Source organism: Tiliqua scincoides, chromosome 4 (genome assembly GCF_035046505.1).
Source record: "Tiliqua scincoides isolate rTilSci1 chromosome 4, rTilSci1.hap2, whole genome shotgun sequence".
Classification (NCBI taxonomy): Eukaryota; Metazoa; Chordata; class Lepidosauria; order Squamata; family Scincidae; genus Tiliqua; species Tiliqua scincoides.
The window spans coordinates 47,471,450-47,493,171 of record NC_089824.1 but is presented as its reverse complement, the minus strand read 5'-3'; the positions used below and the strand labels follow the sequence as shown (position 1 = coordinate 47,493,171).

Below are 21,722 nucleotides of genomic sequence, written 5' to 3'. Positions count from 1 at the left end.
CCCCCCTTCCATGACAAAATCAAATTTAATTAAGTAAATAAATAAAAAGTGTTCCCTTTATTGGTTACTGACACTGTGCTAGGGTGAAGAGGGGTGGTTATTCATCCCTGCTAAATATAAGAGGAGCATCACTTGAAAAAATGTCTCTTTACCAGTTAGCAGGAGTAACTGTGTTATGATACATGGAAATGAGAGCTGACTCATATTAACACCTTATTGGTTCCATGCTGTATCAAAACAACATCTCATTGGCTCTCAGAACAATCAGTCTCATGGGTCAGTTTTGAGTTTTAAAAAATCCACTTTTTGTTCCATAAGGCAGTTGCATTTTTGTTTTCTGGTTAATTGGCCATAACTTTTGATAGAATGCAGATATTCCAATGGGGTTTGTTTCATTGCATTCCGCATTAAGGTACCTTTCCAGTGATATATAACATGATGGTATTATTCATGCATTCCAAATTTTTTCACAATTTTGGCCACTAGTGTCAAGCTCAGCTAAAGCTTGTTGCCCAGTGCGACTGCTACACCGTGCACCCCCTTAGCTATGCCACTGGGCTAACCTCAGAGTATCCTAAGGGTCGGTGAGTTGGGGCACAATAACACCAAGGCTAACAATGTCAAGCTCAAGTCTAGTGCAGCAAAAACACTGCCCTAAGCTCTGCCTCAGAGGCCCAGCACTCCAATTGGTTGCAATCCATCTCTGCCTTTCCTCATATAGGGTAAAGCCAGGCAAAGGAAGGCCCTGCCCTAACTGGGGGAGTGGCTGCATTTTCACACTTTTGTTCTCAGTGCTCTTGCTGCAGACTTAAAAGTGAATGAAATCAGGATAAACAGGACCTAATTAGAAGGCTGCTACATTCACAATATTTGAAGTGAACAACAAAGGCAAACCTACTTTGTCTTAATTTTCCTGTCTCAGAGAGCTTTGATCCATATCTAATGACTGCATGTTAAACAAATGGCACTGTGTGTAGGTACAGCCTGTTTTTTTCATGGCTTCACAGAACATGAGCTTTTCCTGAGTATGTTAATTTTGTTTGGCAGTGTGGAAATATACTGTGTATTTTAATGTCTGAGCTGGTAATGAGCATAAGGTACAAGTTACTTCCTTTGCACTGTATTTAAACTCCCTTCATTTGGATGGGGAAAATTTACCCAATCCAAGACTGCACACTATCTTTACTCACTGGCAGAGACATCCAAGCAAATATTTCTATTTCATTTTCTTTTTTCATGTCTGTCCTGCCTTAATTTCCCCCTTTGTCTGCTTATTTTCCTGGCCTCATTTTATTTTCTCCCTTACTGCATGAATTTAGCTGCTCAGGCAACATGGGCAAAAAGTTGTAGCGCCTCTAGGTAGTCAGATTAACTATGTGACCTTGTAATATATTACGTTCATGTATCAAAATGGGCAGATTAGGAATGGGCCACTGTGACTGCGGAGGCCTAAATCTGAGGGGCCCAATTCAGCACCAGCTATAACTGGAGCTCTTCTCCCTATAAGTCAGTGTCAGGGGCTTGCAGCCCTGCCTTTACCAGGTTCTTCTCTCTCTTTGTCTCCTTACTTCCACGCTTCCTCTTGCCCCTTGTGCTTTCTCCTTGTACGCCCCTTCCCCCTCATTCACCGTGACTTCCTGCAGATGTTCTCCATCTTTTCTTCTGCCTTGCAACCTCAGCCTTCTTTATGTCCCTCTTGCTCTCCTCTGCTGACACCTTCCTGTTCTGCTTTGTTCCTCTCTGTCTCACCTCTCCATCCTCCTCTCTCAGCTGAATCTGTCTTCCTTTACCCCTCTTTCACTGACTTAGCTCAGTGGTTTGGTACCAGTAATTTAGCTCCTCCCCTGACAGTTTGCCAGCTGCTGGAGTCTCATTAGTTCATACATCCCACCCTGTACTGCTTAGCTGGTCATTGTTCAGGTGATTATGTCAAGTTCCAGGGCATTCAGCCTAGGGGCACATGTTTCCCTGCTTCCACTTGGCCAAGGAATGAAGCAGGACTCACAGCCAGCAATCCTGTTATTTTTGGATTGTATTGTTAAATGTGTTTTTTTTTTCCTCCAAACAATTTTGTATGTTTGTGAAAGAGGTGATGATTATGATTGCTAGGAAGAATGGAGATAGATAGTAGGCAATGGGTTTTTCCCAATTTTATTAATTTATGTCAGTGATGATTGGAAAGTCATAGACCATTTCTCTTCTGAGCCTGACATGAAGGAGGATGACTATAATTGCTGCTTGGTCGTTTTGAAGTGTAGACAACAATTGCTTTCCTTCTGACCCAGTTTCCACAGATATAGTACAGTCCTGTTTGAACTACATATTGGAAAATACAGATCTTCTCTTCAGATTTCCCCTTTTCAAATTCAAAACATTGTTTGGTTTTATAGAGGCCAAGAACTGTCTCGCTGTTGTGATGGGCAAAGGAGACCTTGGAACCAACAATGTTTTGTATTTTATTTTGTTTGTTACCATCCTCCGAGATCCTGAGCCCTCCCTTATTCTGAATCTGTGTGAGTGTGAGCTCTGTGTTTGTGACAGCACAAACAAAAGCAATATCAGCAAAGAACTGTGTGAAGGCCCACGTTTTTCCTGTTTAAGGTGGAGTCGTATCTCCCACTTCTGTTGATGAAGAAATGTGGCAACTGAAAACTGAATGAAACAAATTGATTCTGACTATGGTAAAATCGGAAGGGTGTCTGAAGGTAGAGATTGACTGACAAGCTATTCTGTCTTTAATATTAATCACACTTGGGAATAAGCACCTCTGAAATCAGCGGGACTGCCTTGTATGTAACCATGCACTACACAGTGTGTTTAATTCTCTTAACTCAATTCTATGCATGCCTACTGAGTTCCATGGGACCTACTCCCAAGTAAATGTGTATAGAATTGCAGCCTTAAGTAGTGATTTATCTCTTACCAGCTTTTTTCCCCCTGTGCAAAAGGAAAAGAAAATGAATCTTGTGTATTTTTCAATATTTATTTTATTTACAATATTTTTATCCCATCTTTCTCCCCAAAGGGAGCCAAAGTGGCTTACAAAAAAACAGATGCAAAAGCGCAGAAAACATAAAATGTGAAGAAAACACAAAACTTTAGCATCTAATCTTGGCCTGTTCCAAAGAAGTGCATACTGGCTTTTGGATTATCTATCCATTACTTCTCAGCCACTAGTGTTATAAATAGTATATTGCTCATATTTTAGTAACTGAATGTCACCATTACACTGTCAGTATCTTCCAGATATTTGGAAGATCTTCCAGATATGTTTGCCATTCCATGACAAAAATGCATGTGGATGTTAATGGATTCACTAAATGTCTCACCACTTTGACTTTTTCAAATTTAAAATGGAAAGTTTGTGGCTGCAGAACAGAATAGTGGATGTGAATCTGTGTACAAAATTGGTTACATGTTAAACTTTATTATAAAATACTTTTTGATATAAAAAAAAGTTGTATGTGTATGTTCAATTCAAGGGTAATATGAAAGTATCACCTTCCATACTGTAAAATACCATTAGTGATACTTGTTCCATTGGTTGAAACGCATTGCTGTGAATCAAGGCCAGCCCATCCATCCGACAGCATTTGTTGGCTCAGGCATCTGGAAGTCTTAGGCCAGCCCTGCAAGGGATATGTTTGTGAATGATGTTACTATAGTACAAACAACTGTGATGAGGCTTGCTTGAGCTGAGCGTTTTAATTTTCCAACTAAAGTGGCCTAATATTGCAGCATTTGAGAGCAATTGTGAGTTGGGATGAATTCAGCTGACCATTTGCATCATGGCCACAGTGTTTAACTGTCATGTTATGACTACAGCCAAGCAGACCACTGATGGCCTGTAATTTTCCCGAACGTCACATTTCTAGTTGGTTGCAGAGTTACGTTAAAATTTGCCATGACATGCAATCAGATGCTACCAAAGGGTGGTTCTCCATGGTTTCAGTTCCCGAGCTAGAGTTAACAGGCATCCATCGTAGTGCTAGGGGTACCTCTCATGTCACCCTGAGGCCAGAGGATATGCCCATTTTCTCTGCTTGATGTTTTTCAGTTACATGCATTTCAGCTGGGAGCAGTAGGGGAGCTGAAGTTTCATGGAAGAGTTATACTCAGAGCATGAATGAAAGCTATTGCTGTGGTGTTCCAAATTCTGTATGGATCCAATATCTAGCAAGCAATATCTTTAATACTAGGTTGAAAATGTTGGAACATTTCAGAAAATACTATAAGGACAATTGATTACCACAGCGAAATGCACTGAAATCAATACAGTAGAAACGGTAAATCTAAACATAGTACAGTTCGTTTATGGTGTATCTGTCTGTGGACACGTGGATTAAGAAAAAAAATCATTATAATTTTTCCTTTAATACTTTGGTTCTGGGCTAATTCCAAATAGCAAATATAATGGAAGAAATTATGTTGTGTCACTTATATTTGCTGACTAATTGAAAATATTTAGGTGTTTTACTTTTGTTTATAAAATATCTCAATAATGGTACTACTTTAATGCAGGCTGTCCAAGCCCATGATTTATTAATATTTCTGGAACACGAGAGGACTTCATGGCTATAGTTCATCCTAGCATTTGAGAACTCTGGCCTTGATGCCAAATTTAGAGGTATATGTTGACAAATAGCAGTGGAAAGTTGCACGTAAGTTTGAAACGTGTATACTCTTGGTTTTAGATATATTTCAGAATACAAAGGCACTCAGTAGTCAGTGACTGGTTTGGTATTTGTTCGCAGAGGAAAAATATGAATTACCAGTAGAAATTTTACGGTATCTAAGACAACAAAGATTTTTTGGCATCTTAACAACTAAAGAAAATTATTGTAGCGCGCACTTCTGTGAATTGCTGTTCACTTCAGTCTCTGTGTACCATAGGGATTTCCTGTCTATTTGACTGTTAAGATATATCACTTTTAAGGCTCAAGGAAGGATGATCTGGGATTTCAGCTTTCTTCGTATTTCCAGATAGTAGATGTCGTACTTTCTATATTATAGTTTGTAGATTCATTTGTTTATGAGTCTTCATATAACTAACCACCCAGTGACACTTTAAATCGCATGTTTGCATTTTCTTTTGTTGTTGATATTGCAGATTATTTTCCAAGGGGGAAATAATCACTCAGATATTTCAGTTTATAAAAACATAGCTATAGTTGAAGCTATACCCTGAAAGTTAATCAGCTGCTGGCAAGAGTGAATTTCTCTGGGATTAACATCTAATTCAAAATATGAAGCAGAAGTAAAGTAAAATCTTCAGTGGAACAAAATGAATTATGAATTGTGACAGGCATTATTGTTTCCAGTGAGTGCAAAATATCAGCCTTCTGCTCATCTGCAAACCCTTTGAACAGCAAATTGTATTCCAGACTCCTTTTTTCTCAATCCTATGCTTGATTGGTGACTTCATACTTTCTATGTTTTAGGGTTGCTTAGTGATCTAGAAATTAAAATCCTCCTACATACTCAAAATAGTTGGAGAAAATGGGAATGTTCTGTAATTTTAGAAGAAATCCCCGAGCCTCCTTCATGACTAAAGTTGCCTGAGGGGAAGCTTGCATGTTCTGTCCTAATCCCAAGTGTGAGATGGAGGCCCAAGCAAATGCTAACAGATAGTGGATAAAATGGCAGTTGATAATAGTTTAAAAAATCCAGGTTGACAGATAATAGTTGTATTTATAATGAAAGCAATGTAGTATATAAGCTTACCCAGAATATAAACCTACGTAGTGATAGCTGAATCCCCTTCCCAGTCTCAGAAAAAAAATGAATTATTCTCCCCCAGTTAGAAAAATAGTTGTTGTTTTTAATTACGTTTCTCTAATTCCAGTTCTGGGCCTGTTTTGGACCTTGTTGCAGCTCCAATGATGTCACTGGGTGTATGACGGGGTCTGCAGTCTCCACCAGCCCCATCACTCTCACCAGCCCCACCTGCCTGTCCTCCCCCAAGGCAACTTTCCCTGAATGTTTTTTGCAGTAGCAGAAGAATGGAGTAGCATCGCTTCCCCTCCCCCCTCCCGATGATGCCTGTATCACTAAGGGAACTGGTAGATTTTGCAGTGCTGCTGATGCAGGCATTACGGATCCTGATCAAGCTGATTTACTGTGATTAATAGATTTTTTTCTTTTCATTTTCATTTTGTGAGTATGGTGGGGTTAGATATGTCAGACTTTATCTGTCCCAGGGCTGCCCAAACACCGGCCCCCGGGCCACTTGCGACTCACAGGGGGTCCCAATCTGGCCCCCCAGGGAGCCCCCCATCTCCAGTAGGCACTTGGCCCGCTGGAGACCCGCTGGAGCCCTCGCTGGCCCAACACAACTGCTGCTCGCAGTGGCAGCGAGGGGATTGCTGGCTGCAGAGCTCTCTTGCGTGCAGAGTTCTGCAGAAGCCCCGCCCATCCAGCACACACACCAGGTGTTGGGGAGGCTAGGGCTAAGGACGCACATGGAGAGGGTGAGTCATCAGGTCGCTTGAGTGTGCTGCTTTCTCTCCCCCCTTCCCTCCCTTGCTTGTTCTGGGATCCTTATTCTGGGTTAACTTACTCCTGGTGTGTGTGTGTGTGTGTGTGTGTGTGTTGCTTGTGAGATCCTTATTCTGGGTTAACTTCTGTGTCCTGCTGTATTTGGGTGTGTGCCTCCTGCAATCCACAAATGGTGGAACTCTGTTGGTTCTGAGATACTTGGTTCTGTGCATTATTGTAAAGTGCTGGGGGGTTGGGGTTGGTGGAAAACCTTTCCTCATGTGTTTCTACCTTCCTGGGATGAGTTTCTGCCTAGAAATATTTGTATTATAAATAAACTCAGTAGAATTCATTCTTTCATATAAGTTCCATCTTTAATATATTCATTTATGTAAATATAGTCAAATTTGAAATATAAATTAGTTTCCCCCCCCCCGGCCCCCGACACAGTGTCAGAGAGATGATGTGGCCCTCCTGCCAAAATGTTTGGACACCCCTGATCTATCCTAACAAGTAGTCATTTAAAGGGGGGGCTGGGCTTAACATGAACAGTTCTTTCCACAGGCTTTATATTGCCTATCCTTGTAACTAGGAGCTAAACATTTTAGTCTATGATTCAGCATGTTTTCAAATAATTTTGCCAAACAAACTGTTAATATGATTTTCTGTGTTTTGTAGGTGGCTGCTTACATTTGGTCAGACCATTGATTCCATCTAGCTAAATATTGTCTACATTGAGTGGCTCTCAGGGATTTTCAGAGAGGGGTCTCTCCAAGTCTTACCTGGAGATGCCAGAGAATAAAGTTGAGGTCTTCTCTGTGTGAAGTATATGATGTAGCATTGTGCTACAGCCCTTCCCCTAAGTGTTGTCGAATTGGTGGTCCAATTGAATGATGAAATGTTTGAGAGAGAGCTCTAAATCTACTTTTAGAGGTTTTAGCATCCATGCTTTGCAGATGCAGTGCAATTATTCATCAGTGTATGAAAGGCTGTCATTATGTAGATGGACTAAAGAAGGCAGGAAACGAAGTTTTCATGTGGTTTGCAGGTGACAGGCTAATTTTGCCAATGAAAGCATCCACTGCAGTACCGAAATATCTTTCTCAACAGAGATTGGAGGCAGAGCAGCCTGCGTACTAAGCTAAGCTGCAAGTATTGATCAAAAGCATTACTTCAAAAACAGATTTGTCAAAGGATTTTGCTTTATGCTGCCATCAAGTTTCTGGAAAGCTCAGCTTGTGTGTGAGTGTGAGAGAGAGAGAGAGAGGAGGGGAGTCAAGTTCTAAAAAAGATTTTTGAGTGTTCTGTACATTTAGTCACTTTTTGTGTGTGAGAACATGTGGAGCATGCAAAGCCGATGAGTGTGGCCATAAGACTCAATTTCAAAATTTATTTTGGGAATGATTTATAAATGAAGCTGACTAATGGGAATAACTCTAAGAAATCCTATTTTGAGAAGAGCATCCCCCAGCATCATAGTGTTTTTGGTACTGTGTTCTGCGATTCATGCCTGCCACTTCTTTCAGATACTTACGCTGCACTCTGATTAATGGGCTCAGGTTCCAAAGAACCTAGAAACTAGTTTTGTGAGCCCAAAGGAACTACTTGAGCAATGGTCTTCCTTCCCCACTAATGTCGCAAGGCAAGCTGCTCTTGAAATGAGGGGAGTTTTGGAACTAGGCTGTGGCATGATGTAGAAGTCCATGGCCCAAAGAAATTAAGTGAAACAATGGTTCTCAAACTTTGAGGGAACTTTTCTTGAGAAAAGTAGTATAAAAATCCTATAAGTAAGTTTACTCCTTCAGTAGGTCTTTGTTGGGGGAGAGGCAAGGGCAGGGAAGCGATCCTCAGGATAGTGTCCCTAAGGGGAGTGAAGGGGAGGTGCTTTCACTTATACTCAGTGAAGACTGCTTGAAGCTGGAGGAGTTGCGAGGAGCCCAGCACAGCCCTCCGCAGGGCTCCCCGAAGCTTGAAATCTTGAAACAGGAATTGCAGTGCACCTCCTGCAAACAAGAAGTGCTTTGGAATCGCTCCATTTCAGGATTCCAAGCCTCGGAATTCCAGGCCTACAGGGGGCTGCGCTGGGCTTCCTGCACCTCCTGCAGCCTCCAGCAGCCTTCACTGAGTACAAGTAAGTGAAAACACCTCCCCTTTGCCCCCTTTAGGAACGCGATTCTGGGGATCACTTCCCTGCCTCTCCTCTTCCCCTGCACCTTAAATGAACAGGGGTAGTGTTACACGAACTGGTGTGTCACGACCCACCAGTATGAGAACCAGTGAAGTAAAAATTTTTAAGATTCTGGCTGCAGACTGGTACACCCTTACTGTACTTGGAAGTAAGTCCACTTGAACTTGGCAGGACTTACATCTGAGTAGACATGCCTAGGATTGCGCTGTAAACAGTTATTTGATTCTTAGTCATAAAAAATGTAGATAGGTTTGTTATTTATTTTTCCAATCTTTATACCCCCCTTCCTCCATGGAGCTAAAACAGTCCAGTGAGGCTGAGAGATAGTGACTGGCCAAAGAACACTCTGGAAGCTTCATGGCTGAGTGAGCGTTTGAACCTGGATCTTCCAGGGCCAAATCCTACTCCCAAACCACTGCACCATCATGGCTCCTAGTTGATCAAATTAATAACAAAAATCATGTGCTGTCATGCTTATGGAGGATAGATGTGCCATAGAATATCCCCATGGATTTTGAGTGGTATTCTTTATCATACACAGATGCACAGGTCTTCTGGCATGTGACCCACATTAGTAGATTGCACGGGCAGCCTAAGCCTAACCTGCTCTTGAGCAGGCAGGCCAGTGGGCCTGCTCCGCAGACCAATAGTGGCGCAGCCCAGGGCAAGAAGAATCGCTTCCCCTTACTCTGGGTAATGTTGCATCAGCCCCAATGGATCTACTTAGATCTGTGCAACCTAAAGAGTCAGTGCATATCCAAGTAGCCCAGAGCTGCCCTGGGCTGCCCAGAAACGGGAATAGGATCTGACAGTGCCAGACCCTGGCCATTACCCCCTCACCTTCCACCTATTATGGGCTGCTCACGACCCACTCTCCCCCCGCACTGAAATGCTTCCCTCCTGCCCTCCCTCCCCTTCCCCAGGACCCCACACCGGCCTAGCTCCACCGGAGCAGACTTATCTATTGCCCCAGCTGAGCAGGACCTGCATTGGTCTCTGGAGGTCGGTGCACATCTGTGTTCCTTCCTTCTTGCTCCAAAGTCAGTGCAAAAGTGCTTTATGTCACTTCTGCAATGGTGAAGGGCAGACACAAGGGACTTGTGCCGGCCCAGGGCGCGTTCAGGATTACACCCTATTTTGTTTAGTGTGGGATCATCCATCCACAACATTTTCATCTGACTTGTTCTGGGCCAAGTGTATATGAGCTAGGCCAAGCCAGTGATGGCACTCGCTTGTGGGGATCAAAGCTCTGTACTGGGGGCCTCTTGGCACATTGAGCCCCTCTATTGCCCAAGCTTACTGATGGTAGTTGGTAATTGGCGGGGGGGGGGGCGGCAATAGCTCCTCTCACCCTCTGGATCAACAAATGAGGGAAAACTTGGTGGTGGTGGTGGTGGAGATGGTAGCCCCTTCCCCCACCCTCACCACCAACTAATGGGGTGGGGCATTCAGTTGAGGCATTTATTGGGGGCATTTAGTGGAGCTCTCTATTTGTAGTTTGGGGTGCTGACAGTGCAAATCTCCCAGACAATTTATGCCACCTGTACTGGGTAGTTTAGGCGTTGGCCCAACTGAATGGGCGCTCTTGTTGGCATAGTTTTGGCTAAGACATCATGCTGCCCTGATCACAGTTTTTTGTTTCCCCTTCCTGGTTTTTTTGTTTGTTTGTTTGTTTTTTAAGAGGGGGGCAGGGTTATTAATCACAAAATGTCACCAATGCTAGCACTTTGAATCTTACTTCTTCTTGTGAATTTTCTGGCAGAATGCCTTGATGCACACTGAAACCGCATCTGAACAACCTTCCAGATCTTGTCTGCATCAGGAATTGGACACAAAGATTGCCTAGTATAAACAGATCAAAGAGACTTCTAAGGTGCTGGAGATGCTTCTAAGGTGTCCTTTGCATCACACGTGCAAAATTAGGCAACTCTTTTCAAAGTGCTTTGTGTCTTCTGCCATTCCTGTCAATAGTTTAAGGAGCTACTATTGCAACACTATGAATATGGAAGGCTCAGTGCAGAGTATTTAGCAATTCAGAGCTGTCCGTTATGGTGGATGACTTGAGAATGCAAATAAAGTAAATTGCCTGATTACAGCAGTCCTTCTCTGCCTGACATTTATTAATGGTGTTAAGCACTACTTAGAAGTCATCATGGAAACGCTACATTAGCACTTCCAGCCTTTTATTTTACACATCTTATTGGTATGCATTCTTATCTTCTTCAGAGTGTCCTCTAAGCCAATTTTAATAAGAAAAGCATGTTGAATATCAATGAGTAAACACAGTTCTACATTATGATTTAAATTGTAGAAATGCATATATTGCATATTGACGAACATATAAAATATTAAAGGACTGACTGAAACATTTGGCTTGGATCCAGATTGTTGCCTGAGCATGCCCAGTGAAATCTTGGACCACTTCCTTGTGAGAGGCACATCCCCTCTTTACTCCATACCAAAACTATTTTTCATCATCCCTTTCTGATAAGCTGATATTCAAGAATCACAAAGTCAAATCTCCCTTGGGTGCAAGAATTTAGTCATGTAGTTCTTGAAATACCACTTTCTCTCTAGGGTCTTTTTAGAATTCTCATGCTAATTTGTTATGTCCACTGGGCATGGGTTGATCAAGCCAGAAGACTTGATCAAGCCAGAAGGGTGTGTCTGGCCCTACTGCAAAGACTGGAGTTTGAAGTTGGTCTTGGACAGCTCCTTGCCAGCCTCCAACAGAGAAAGTGAGGTAAAGGAGAGAAAGGGAATTGATGCTGACAGAACTTCCACAGGGCCAGAAGGCTCCTTCCTTCTCGGAAGTGTAGCAGGGAGGTCCTGGAGGCCAAATTTAGGCTTTTAGGTAGGAAGCTGTCAAAGCTTAAAGTGTTCTACCGAAATATGAGAAAACAAGAAGCACTTCCTTCCTTTCCATTTTGCTTGTTTAGAATCCCCACCCCCCAGAAACAGTGACTTAGAACACTCCAGGTTTGGGGGTTTCATGTTTATTGGTTTTTTACGGTTGTGCTGTTTTGTTTTTTTGCATTTTGCTAAGGAGACCAGCAATTTAAACAAGCATGAATTGTTCTCAATTGATGCAAAGCACGTGTATTTTGTCCTTGGGTGTTCATGCCAGAGTACAAAGCTGTAAGGTTAGGAGCAGCCCTCCCTTGATTCTGGAGAAAACAGAAGCCTGGGGGGATTTCTGGGAAGCTTTCTCTCAGTGACTTGCTTCAGAACAAATGTCAAGCAGAAAAGCAGTGCACTCTGTGCTCTCTTTCACCAGGTGCCCAGACTTTCAGTGCAGGTGTTTGGAAAGTGAAGACACATCCAAGACTCTGTTCAGCTTATAAGCAGCAGCTGGAAGTGGCAACTGACCTATGAGGAAGGGAAGGGAACTGAAGTCTACAAGAACATATTTGTGCGCCAGACTCCTCTGCCTTAAATTCGATTCAGTGCTTCACATCAATTGGGCCCTTTAAACAACCTGACAGCTGCCCCAGGCCCCTCAAAGAGCTCTGAAGGGGTGTTTGCCTGTCAAGTTTATTGTACTTAAAATATTCCTATCTTGCCTTTCTTCTTCCGCAGGGACGCATCCATGGCAGCTTGCAATAACTTAAAAAACAATGTGATATTGAGTGTATGGTGATTGAACAGCAAAATGTCTTTTAAAAAAACACAATGAAACACAACATAGTAGCAGAGGAAACACAACCAAACCAACACATGATTATTTTACAAATCCCTGTGGGAGCTCTTCATTGCCACTGTCAACAGAAGGGGCTCTGGAAGACTTGCTCATCCATGATGCTCGCAGAGGCTGTTGTCTTCCACAGCAGGTGGTGTGTGTGTGTTGGGGGTGCCCTTTGCCCATCTGTTCCCACTCCTCCACCTTCAACTCCTTCTGAGTTCCATGGAAGAGGAGAACAGGCCTGAAAGGGAACAGACCTGAAAGTGTGCACCAGAGGATGGCAGCAGTAGTGACTAAAAGTCTTGGGTTGGTTTTGTCTGTAGGTTCCACGAATACACATTTGCCAGAGATATGGTATACTTTGTAGCAGCAAATAGACAAAAAAATGCTGTGGTGTTTTAGAGACTCTTGGTTTTGGCACCAACTCCTTTCTCCATGCCTGTCCTGTTTTAAATCAAAAAGAAGAGTGCAGCATGCTATGTATTTTCGGCAAGACACGTAAGGGGAAAGGAGACGATGCTCGAGCTCAGGGCAAGGGGGTGGATTGCCATGTTGCTTCCTCCACATGTGTTTGCTTTCTTAGGCCCAGTTTGATGTGGGCAAGGAGAGCAAGGCAGTGGTGCTGGTGGTGATGGGATGCATGTGTAGGCTTTTTGTGGGAGCAGAATTTGTGCACCACTTTGACTCAGACCAGGCCTGATCGTAGGCATCTATTAAAGGGCAAAAACATTGACCTGTGGCTTCGGCATATTGCATGTTTCATCATGGTAGGTCTAAACTACTTGAGATCATAAAACTGTTAACAGTTCACTTAAATTGTATCTTTCAGTGTTGAGGTAGTTCTCTCATTTATGGAAGTCCCCATTGTTTTTACTACCTCTTTTGTCTTCCAGTTGTCTACCTCTGACTAGAACCTAAGCAATGTCATCTTTGATATTTTCTGTGATCAAGTGTGTCCCACTTTTCAGGAAAGCCTGCTCAGCAAAGTCTATTGGGCTCACACGATGTCAAATTACTATGAAACATTTGCCCATCTCTGTGAGAGTAGAGCAGGGACAGTCAATTCATTTCTTGATGGACCGTCTGGCGGTTAAACTAGTGAGAATGGCTCTGATAATCTGGATAGAGAGACTCTCCGGGCAATTCATGTAACAGTCAGGATGCCATTGCTTTTAAATCATGGACTGATGGAAACACAGTGTCATAGTCTATAGCAGGGAACAAGAGCACTTTTTACTTTTCTCTCATGCTGGGAAGGCCTAGCCACTGAAACACATTTCAATGTTCATTTTTTATTGAATTATTATTCTGCATTTCCAGTTTATTAAATTATTATTCTGCATAGTGCCAAGGTGGCTTACACAGATTGAAAGCCTATTAAACATAAAATTGTACTACAGAAGGCAATAAACCAAACTTAGTTATACTTTTTTAAGGTGTTGATAATTTAAGTGTAGCACCAAATAAGAAAAGCAACAAAAGGAATTACAGCAGAGAAACAGCAGCCTTCCGATCATGATGCAAAGCACAGTGAACTTGGTAGATTTTTAAAGTCTTATTAAAAGTTGAAAAGAAGGGGATATTCTGAGGGAAAGAGTTTCAAAGGGGAGGGGGGAGGATTTTTGGTACAGGAAGTCTTTGCTCCAGGTTACTATTTCTGGGAACTGCTTCTTCCTCCTTCAAGGGAAAAAAGGACACATTTTCTATGCAGATCAGAATAGCTCTAAGGTTTCTGTAACTAGAATCCAAAGAACCTTATCCATGTTCCTCCCATTCAGTGTTAATGAAATAGCATTCTTTTATTCTGGAAATGATCTAATTCACCAATGCAAATCATTGTAGAGCTGGGACAGATGGTTCCATATTTCAAGGGAGACTTTTGTAACTCTGGAGAAACTTTGCCTAGGTGATGGAGTTGTAGCCCATGTTCAGTCCCCTGTATCTCCAGGCAGGGCTGGAAAAACCCGGAACAACAACAAAAAAAGCTGCTAGCAGTCAGTGTAGATCAGGGATGTGCTGAAGCCACAGCGCAGAGACTAGAGTTGAGTTCCAAGTCTCTGCCCCCCTTGACTCAAGTCACCCATGAGTCATAATGGCAGCCATTGCAACTCATCCAGAGCTGTTTTTTCAGTCGTTTTGACTTGAGTCTGAGTCTTTTTGAAAAGTAAGTCAAGCCCCAGAAGTGGCAAAAAAAAAAAAAAAAGGCAAACAAGCATGCACACAAAATAGTCACAAGTGCACACGAAAGTGAGCCTTGACTCATGTCTGTTTGAGTCTTTTCATTTTTAGGGTAAAATCCCTGAATCCCAAGTCAGTGCCCAGATTTTTGACACTGGAGCCCATCTAAGTCACAAAAAATGTGTGTCTTCAATGACTCAAATCTGAGTCATCCAAGTCTTGGCCCATCCCTGGTGCAGACCATTCTGAACTAGACGAAACAATCTGACTTGGCGTAAGGCAGCTTCCTGTGTTCATCAGCCTTCCGTCGGGCGTAGTTGCGGAGCTGAGCATTCATCCCACTGACATCTACAAAATGTCCTCATCTCAGTGATTTCAGCAATTACCCTGACTTTCCCCTAGGAAAGGGAAGTTAAGCTCCTCAGCTAGGAGAGCTGAGTGTACTGCTTGGAGACAGTTTCATTGTCTGATTTCATGGAGCTTTGTTGATAAAGCCTTAATTTTTGCTGGATCTCAAGTTCACTGTCAGGCTCTGTGCCCTGAAGCATTTCTACGAAGCACAAACTGACTTTGGGTTGGCTTCTGGTTATTTGTATTTTTGCGGAGATTACCTTTTTATTATTCCTTGAGAGAGAGAGAGAGAGAGAGAGAGAGAGAGAATCTTGTGGTGTTTTTTTTTTTAATTTAAAATTTAAAATTACTCATTTGCTATGGTTTTCTTTTAATATTTATGCAGTAAGCACCAGAGGAACTGTGAGTGAAGTTTAGATTGTAATTTTGTAGTCTCTGTGTATGTGTTACATCTACTATTATAATTTAATCCTCAGGTTCAAGTACTTCGGAATGCTGGCGAAGAGGTGACCCTAACTGTGTCCTTTCTCAAAAGAGCACCTGCATTTCTCAAATTACCCCTCAATGAGGATTGTGCATGTAAGCATTCGTTCAGAGAAATAAGTTGTCTTCATTCGTAGAACCTTGGCATTTTACTCAGGCCTATTTCAACATGCACCTGCATGTTTTTTCTCAGCGATGGGGCAAATTGATTGTGTGAATCGATGCTTGCCAGTCTCTTTACTTGATGAGTTTATGTCACATTTTCCACACTTGGAGAGTGAGTGCATTTGTGTAAACACACATGTGCATAATCTGGATGAATTAAAAAAGAAGCTCAGAAGTGATCTTGTGAATTGACCTTTCTTTGACAGTTTCCACATACAACAACTACAGATATTAGCAATAACATTTTCTTTCTAACATCAATATGAGCTGCTCCCTGTCACCAATACATATTAATATATATTATTTGTGTTATTCTCTCAGTTGATTATAACTTGCCTTGGAGACTACTAAGATTATTGCACTGAACACCCATTTGCATCAATTTAAGGTGCTGTCCAGAGTACTTACATATCACCTTTCAATCTACACAGAATGGCAATGCAGTAGAGAAGGGTTGGCCTCCTCCTCCTCCATTCAGTTTAGCCATTGACAGTGAACACATACATCTTGATGACTTTTCAATCTAAATTGCCATCCTGGGCTTTAAAGGATAGATCTGTTTAAGTGGAGATAAATAGACTGTAGTTGTCAGTATTTTGTTTTAGTTAAACCATTCAAGTTGATTAGTCTCAGTGGGAAATAATGGAAACAGCTGTTTCCCTCATACCATTTTAATAAATCATAGGTGTGAGTGCATAGTCCTAGCTACATATGTGTGTGTTTTTGTTGCCCTGTTCAGATTATCTTCAGAGACTCCTGTCCTTTAATTACTAGCAATAAAATGATTTAAAACTACGTTGGCAGATTAAAGTTGCTTGTGCAAATATGCTTTTGAAATTGAATAGCCTGAAAACCATGAGTGACTTCTGATCTGACCTATTATTTGAATCCAAAATGTTGATTTAGTAGCTGTGAATATATTTTATCCTACTCATTGCAATAGTTTCTTCTTCACTAATTCAAATAGTAAAGGAGGACCTTTTATATTCATTGAACATTCTTTTCAAGTTTCAAAAATTCTACATTCTCACCTCTACTTCTCTTAGGACCACAAGACAATTTAGGAAGGAAATGCCATCTTGGATCGGTGCATTAATTCTATACAAATATTCCTCTTTTTTTACAATCATGACAGTAAAAAGAGAATTTTTTTTTAAACGAAGAGAATAGTCAACAGTGCACTGTATAATTATAAATTATACATAAAAACATCAACTTGCATGATTTGTTCTGATAAATAAAAAATGGCACTGCTTGCTAAATCTTGTCAGTTTTTTTGACACCTGACATTTGCCTTGTAGTATTTGCTATTATAAGACAACTGTGTTGACAGTAGGAAAAGAACTATAGTCAGCTAGTTTAGCTGACTAAAATTGTAATCGTGTTCTAATGTTTGTGCAAACTCTTTCTCGTCATCTCATGCTGAGTGAATGATATACCTCAATTACATACTGCCCACTGCCTTCCTTATGTGCATTTGGTGTGACTTGCTATATTTCAGCAGAGATTCAGTGATGGTTCAGGATATCTTGCAAATCAGTCAAAAGGTCTGCTCAGCAAAAGTCTGTGGGCCTAAAAAGGCTATACTTTTTTACTGCTAGTAGGGGGATTTTTTTGCTTGCTTCTTGGCAAGCAAGCAAGGTGGTTTTGCCAATAACCAGTAAAAGGTGGTTTTGCAAACTTGTGCGATACACATTGAGTTTCCATACATTGAACATTTCTACGATATGCTAAATCACCCTTTGGAGCAAAGGCAACAGTTGAGTCCTTTGTATAACTGATTTCTAAGTATGCAAACCAAGGTCATGTTTGACTATGGGTTTTTGTAGTGTTATAGGCCAAGACAGACTTTATTTGCATTTATGTTTTTATTAGGTATTCCTAGTGATCAAAGTAGTGGCACGTCATCACCTCTGTGTGACAGTGGTCTACATCTTAACTACCATCCCAATAATACGGTAAGATAACAAAACTGTCTAATTGTAAGAAAGGACCTGAGAAATTAGCAGATAGGTCAGTGTTGTCTTAGAAATGTGATCTCTCTAAGCTCATGTCAGCATTGTGCACTAGCTGAACTGAATATAAAATATGTTTAGTTTACAGATGCCAAAATATCTTGTAACCTAATTATTCTATGGCAGAATTTGAAAGTAACACTTTGAATTGTGAAGTACTGAAAGTGTGCAATGGAACAGACAATGGTATTAGGGATTTTGTATTTGACTCTTGGGAATTCACCAACTTCTGATGGTGTGATAAGTATGATATAAACAGATTGTACAGTCACAATCCTTTTCTCGTGATGTTGTTAAAGCACAGAAACATGGTGATGTCTTCTAGCCTCAGTAATGGAATGGCTGGGACCAGACTTGCCCACCAATTGGGGGGGGGGGGATCTGTTATTTTGTCCCCATTTTGGAACCCTTGTGAAATCAGTTGACTTCATCTAAAGTGCGCCAGGGCCTAGAAAGCTTGGAGCTTGTCGACATCTCTCCTGGCAAAGACCAATCTCTTTCCACTACCCCTCCCCTGCCCCCTAAGGTGAACAAACAGATTTTGGTATCGCAGTGTGTAGAACAGGTGTGGCAGACCTTTTGACATTAGGGCTCCTGGACCTTTAACAATTGTGTAGAAGAGGGAGATGAGATGACAAGCTGTACCTGCTGAAATTTCCTCCTCAAAGCAATTGTTAAAGATCTAGGAGTCCTAAAATCAAAAGGTTGGCCACCCCTAGTGTAGAGTATCAACATGCATGTGCATCATGGGAATTACAATTTCCATGCTACCTGGATGCCTCAGAAACACTGTGTGTGGGTTTTTTTTAATTTACACTGTTCCCCATTCAAAATCTGACTGGGATAATGTCTACTGCCCCTCCCCTACAATAAGTGTGCAAAATAGGATAATGGTAGTAGCCCAATTGATCCCACTGTGTTCTCTTTGTCACTGGGAACACATTAAGCCTTAAAAGCTGTGCTGATTCAGAACTGAACCATTTGAGAAAGGGATTCTTTTCAAACATTCAGTGGTTATGTCCTTATGTTAATTCATTATTCAGGCTCATTGGAAACTGCCTTATATACTGAATCACATCATTTGTCTATTTAGTTCAGTGTTGCTGACACTGACTGCTAGTGACTCTTCAAAATTCAGATGGTATCTTTTCTTTGCCCTAGCTATAGATGCCAAAGATCAAACCTGGGACCTTCTGCATGCATAGCAGATTTTTTTTTTTTCTACTGGGCTGTGCCCCATCCCTTTTAGGTCAATCCTAAATTTGACATAGAATATCTGGTAGTCACTATTTTGGCTTGCATTTACATGAGTGGGCCAACAGTACATTTCAATTAGTCTTTCTCCTGCCTAATTCAACCAATTAACCAGTCCAGACTGAACCCACAGCCTTTAAAAAATGGTGTCATCAAACTCCAGAAGCACTTGGAAACAAAAATAAGTTTCTGTGTTCTTATAAATGGAATCAGGGCTCAGTCCCATAGCAGAGACTTTTCTTTGTACTTTGTTTGCCTGAATGTCACTTGGCAATACATCATAGGTGCTGACAGACCCAGAGGCTCAAATAAACACCTGAAATGTTACAGCATTATTGTGTAGTACCCTGGCTCCAGAACTGACTGGAAAGATTCAGTCAAGAACATTTTGACACTTCTTGCTTCTGTGCAGGGCCAGAAATACTTCACTAATAGCTTTTCCCAAGACCCTTATAAATTTTTCCCCCCATTTTTTGATGTCTGCTGGATCTCAAAACATTGAAAAGAAAATGTTATTTCAAACATCAGGGTATTTTAGTATGGATGATGTTTGTTTTTTCTTTCCCCAGGGTTGTCTGCCCCCCACTACCACCCCATTGTAGTTTCAGAAGAATTGGAAACACTGGGCAGCTCATAGAGAAAAATGGGCACAAACCAGAGCTCCAGGCATGCCAGTTACTCCCCACTATTACTGATATGAGATGCAGCTTTGTGCACAAATGAAGTGCTGTTCCTTTCATTGCCAGCAACAAAGGAGGAGTTTGTTTGTTTTTTTGTTTGTTTTTTGTATTTATTAGTGGCAAGAAGAGGATTCTATTGCTGGATTGTGGCAGAGACATCTGTTTGATGAAGACTGATGGCCCAATCCTATCGTGGTATGCCAGTGTACTACAAGGTCCACTATCACGGCAGGCCCTCTGCCAATCTGCACAGAGCTATCACCAGTGCAAGGCAGGAAAGCCATGTGCCAATGGAAGCACAGCGCAGATTGACCACAGCCAGGTTTCTGTTGGTGGAGGGTCCAGGATAGGGGCAGATTGGGGGATGGGTGGGACAGGCGTGGATCATGGCAACATTGGCCTCCATCATGTCTCACACCCCTGCCTCAGTCTGGTCACACCCCTGACAGGCTTCTTAGAGCTATGCCACCATAGAGCTGGCATAGATCTGAGTTCTGTCAAGGACCATGCAGTGACTGGGAAGGTAAGTACAGTTCTTTGTTTCTTGCCTCTCCTGGCCAGCCTGGTTTCTGACTGATGCGGTGGATGCTGTGCTGTTCTGCACTTCGGGTGCACTGGCCCAGGATAGGATTGGGCCATGAGTTACTGTAATAAAAAGGGGATGCACCTTCATGAGATGGTTCAACATGAAATGGTTTTCTGGCAAGGTGAATATGATTTGTCTGTCTTCCATTCCAGTTTAAATATTCTGTCACACTCTGAATGACTAAGAAATGAGAGGTTTCGAGCTATGGTCAGTAGGAGCATGTAGAGATTTAGCCACTCACCACATTGTTGTCCCCAAATACACCCTTTTACTTTGTCCTACATGAATAAATGATGTCATTTCAATCCTTTTAGAAATAAGGAAACACTGCAATTTTGTAGTAGAAGTAAGGCTGTCTTGAAAGTTCTTCATTGAACACATTTGGAAAATTTGGGGGGGAAAGTCTCTCCCCCCATTCCTAGCTCTCCTTTTTTGCTTCCTCTGTCATGTGTTTCAGAGTCCTGGTGGTGGCAGGACTTCCTGATGTTCAGTGGCTTGCAGTCACCACTTCTACCCCCTCCCCCCCCCGAAGATAAGGCAAGCTATACTACTCCCTCTCTGGCTTAATGACAATAGTACATGATGACCTAATACTGTCATGAAGCCTGCTGGAGTGAGAACAGTGTTTCCTGTCTTTACTCTTTGAAATCCTAGGGGGGAAAATGGCAATTGCCAAAATTTGGAGAAGTACTATCAACACCAGTAGGGGGTTCCTTTCTAATTATCTTAAGAAATAGAGCCATTGGTGGGGCAAAAAACTATAGGCTGGCTTAGTTCTTAATGGCCCCTTTCTCTATGCTTTGGAGTCCAATATAGCCCTGACTACAGTGGAGACCCCAGGCCATATTGGTTTACTTTCTTTCACTATATTCCATTCATTCCTTTGAGGTTAAAAAAATTGGGGTAGTTCGGAGGAAAATGCACAAGTTCTATTTTCCCCATCCTGCTCGATGTGTAGTGGGCCCAGTCTTCCCACAAAGCCTCTTGAGAAAATGGAATGCATCTGCATTGACGCATGCACATTGCAGCTTCCAAGGACCCTTTCAGTGTAATGCATGCCCTCGATACATACCCAACCTATCATAAAGGGCATGTCATTTGTATAGTGAACAGTTTGGGAGTTCCCTTTCTTAGACCGTCCAGTGTGCACGTGTCCTTTGCGAGTATACACCCTAGAAGGTCCTGGGTAAGCAGAGGCCTTGAGAACCCTGTATTTTGCAATAACTGTCTCCCAGGCTCTCCTTTCTTGGTAGCCAGAAGCAGTGCCAAGGACTGAATCCCTCCAGCTGCTTCCTACCATAGTTCGCTGGTTCAGAAGCATTTCTGCACTAGCGCAGAAATTTCAATCAAAGGAATTGCATATTATCCAAGTAGCTTCCTTTTTTTAACAATGTATTTACTAATACAACTTCAATAATGGTCATGTAAGAGTAGGCTTCTGCTGCAACTTATGCAGTGAAAACGTTAGACAAGCTGGGTATAGTTGCATGACTTCCCGTGGCCCTTTAGCTGTACTGTGTTTTCATGGTGTTTTTTTTTTTTTATTTGTTGGTTTGCAGTGCCAACATTATGATCTTCTAAGCAGAGTATTTTTTTTGTGTGAGAATAGTATTGGTTTACCATTCCCCTGGGATATGTTATCTGGAAGTGATTCCTCTCTGCT

At 41.9% G+C, this 21,722-nt stretch overlaps 1 protein-coding gene across 9 annotated transcripts in view; it reads left to right on the top strand.

Annotated features, from left to right (window-relative positions):
• The window catches only part of SNTG1 (syntrophin gamma 1), a 318,816-nt gene that overhangs the window by 186,894 nt on the left and 110,200 nt on the right, over positions 1–21,722 (top strand). For all 9 annotated transcript variants that reach the window (XM_066626316.1, XM_066626306.1, XM_066626311.1 and 6 more), the window contains 2 exons: positions 15,353–15,455; positions 17,400–17,482. In XM_066626316.1, the coding sequence (XP_066482413.1) occupies positions 15,353–15,455; positions 17,400–17,482 (186 nt within the window). The remainder of the gene's footprint in view (positions 1–15,352; positions 15,456–17,399; positions 17,483–21,722) is intronic.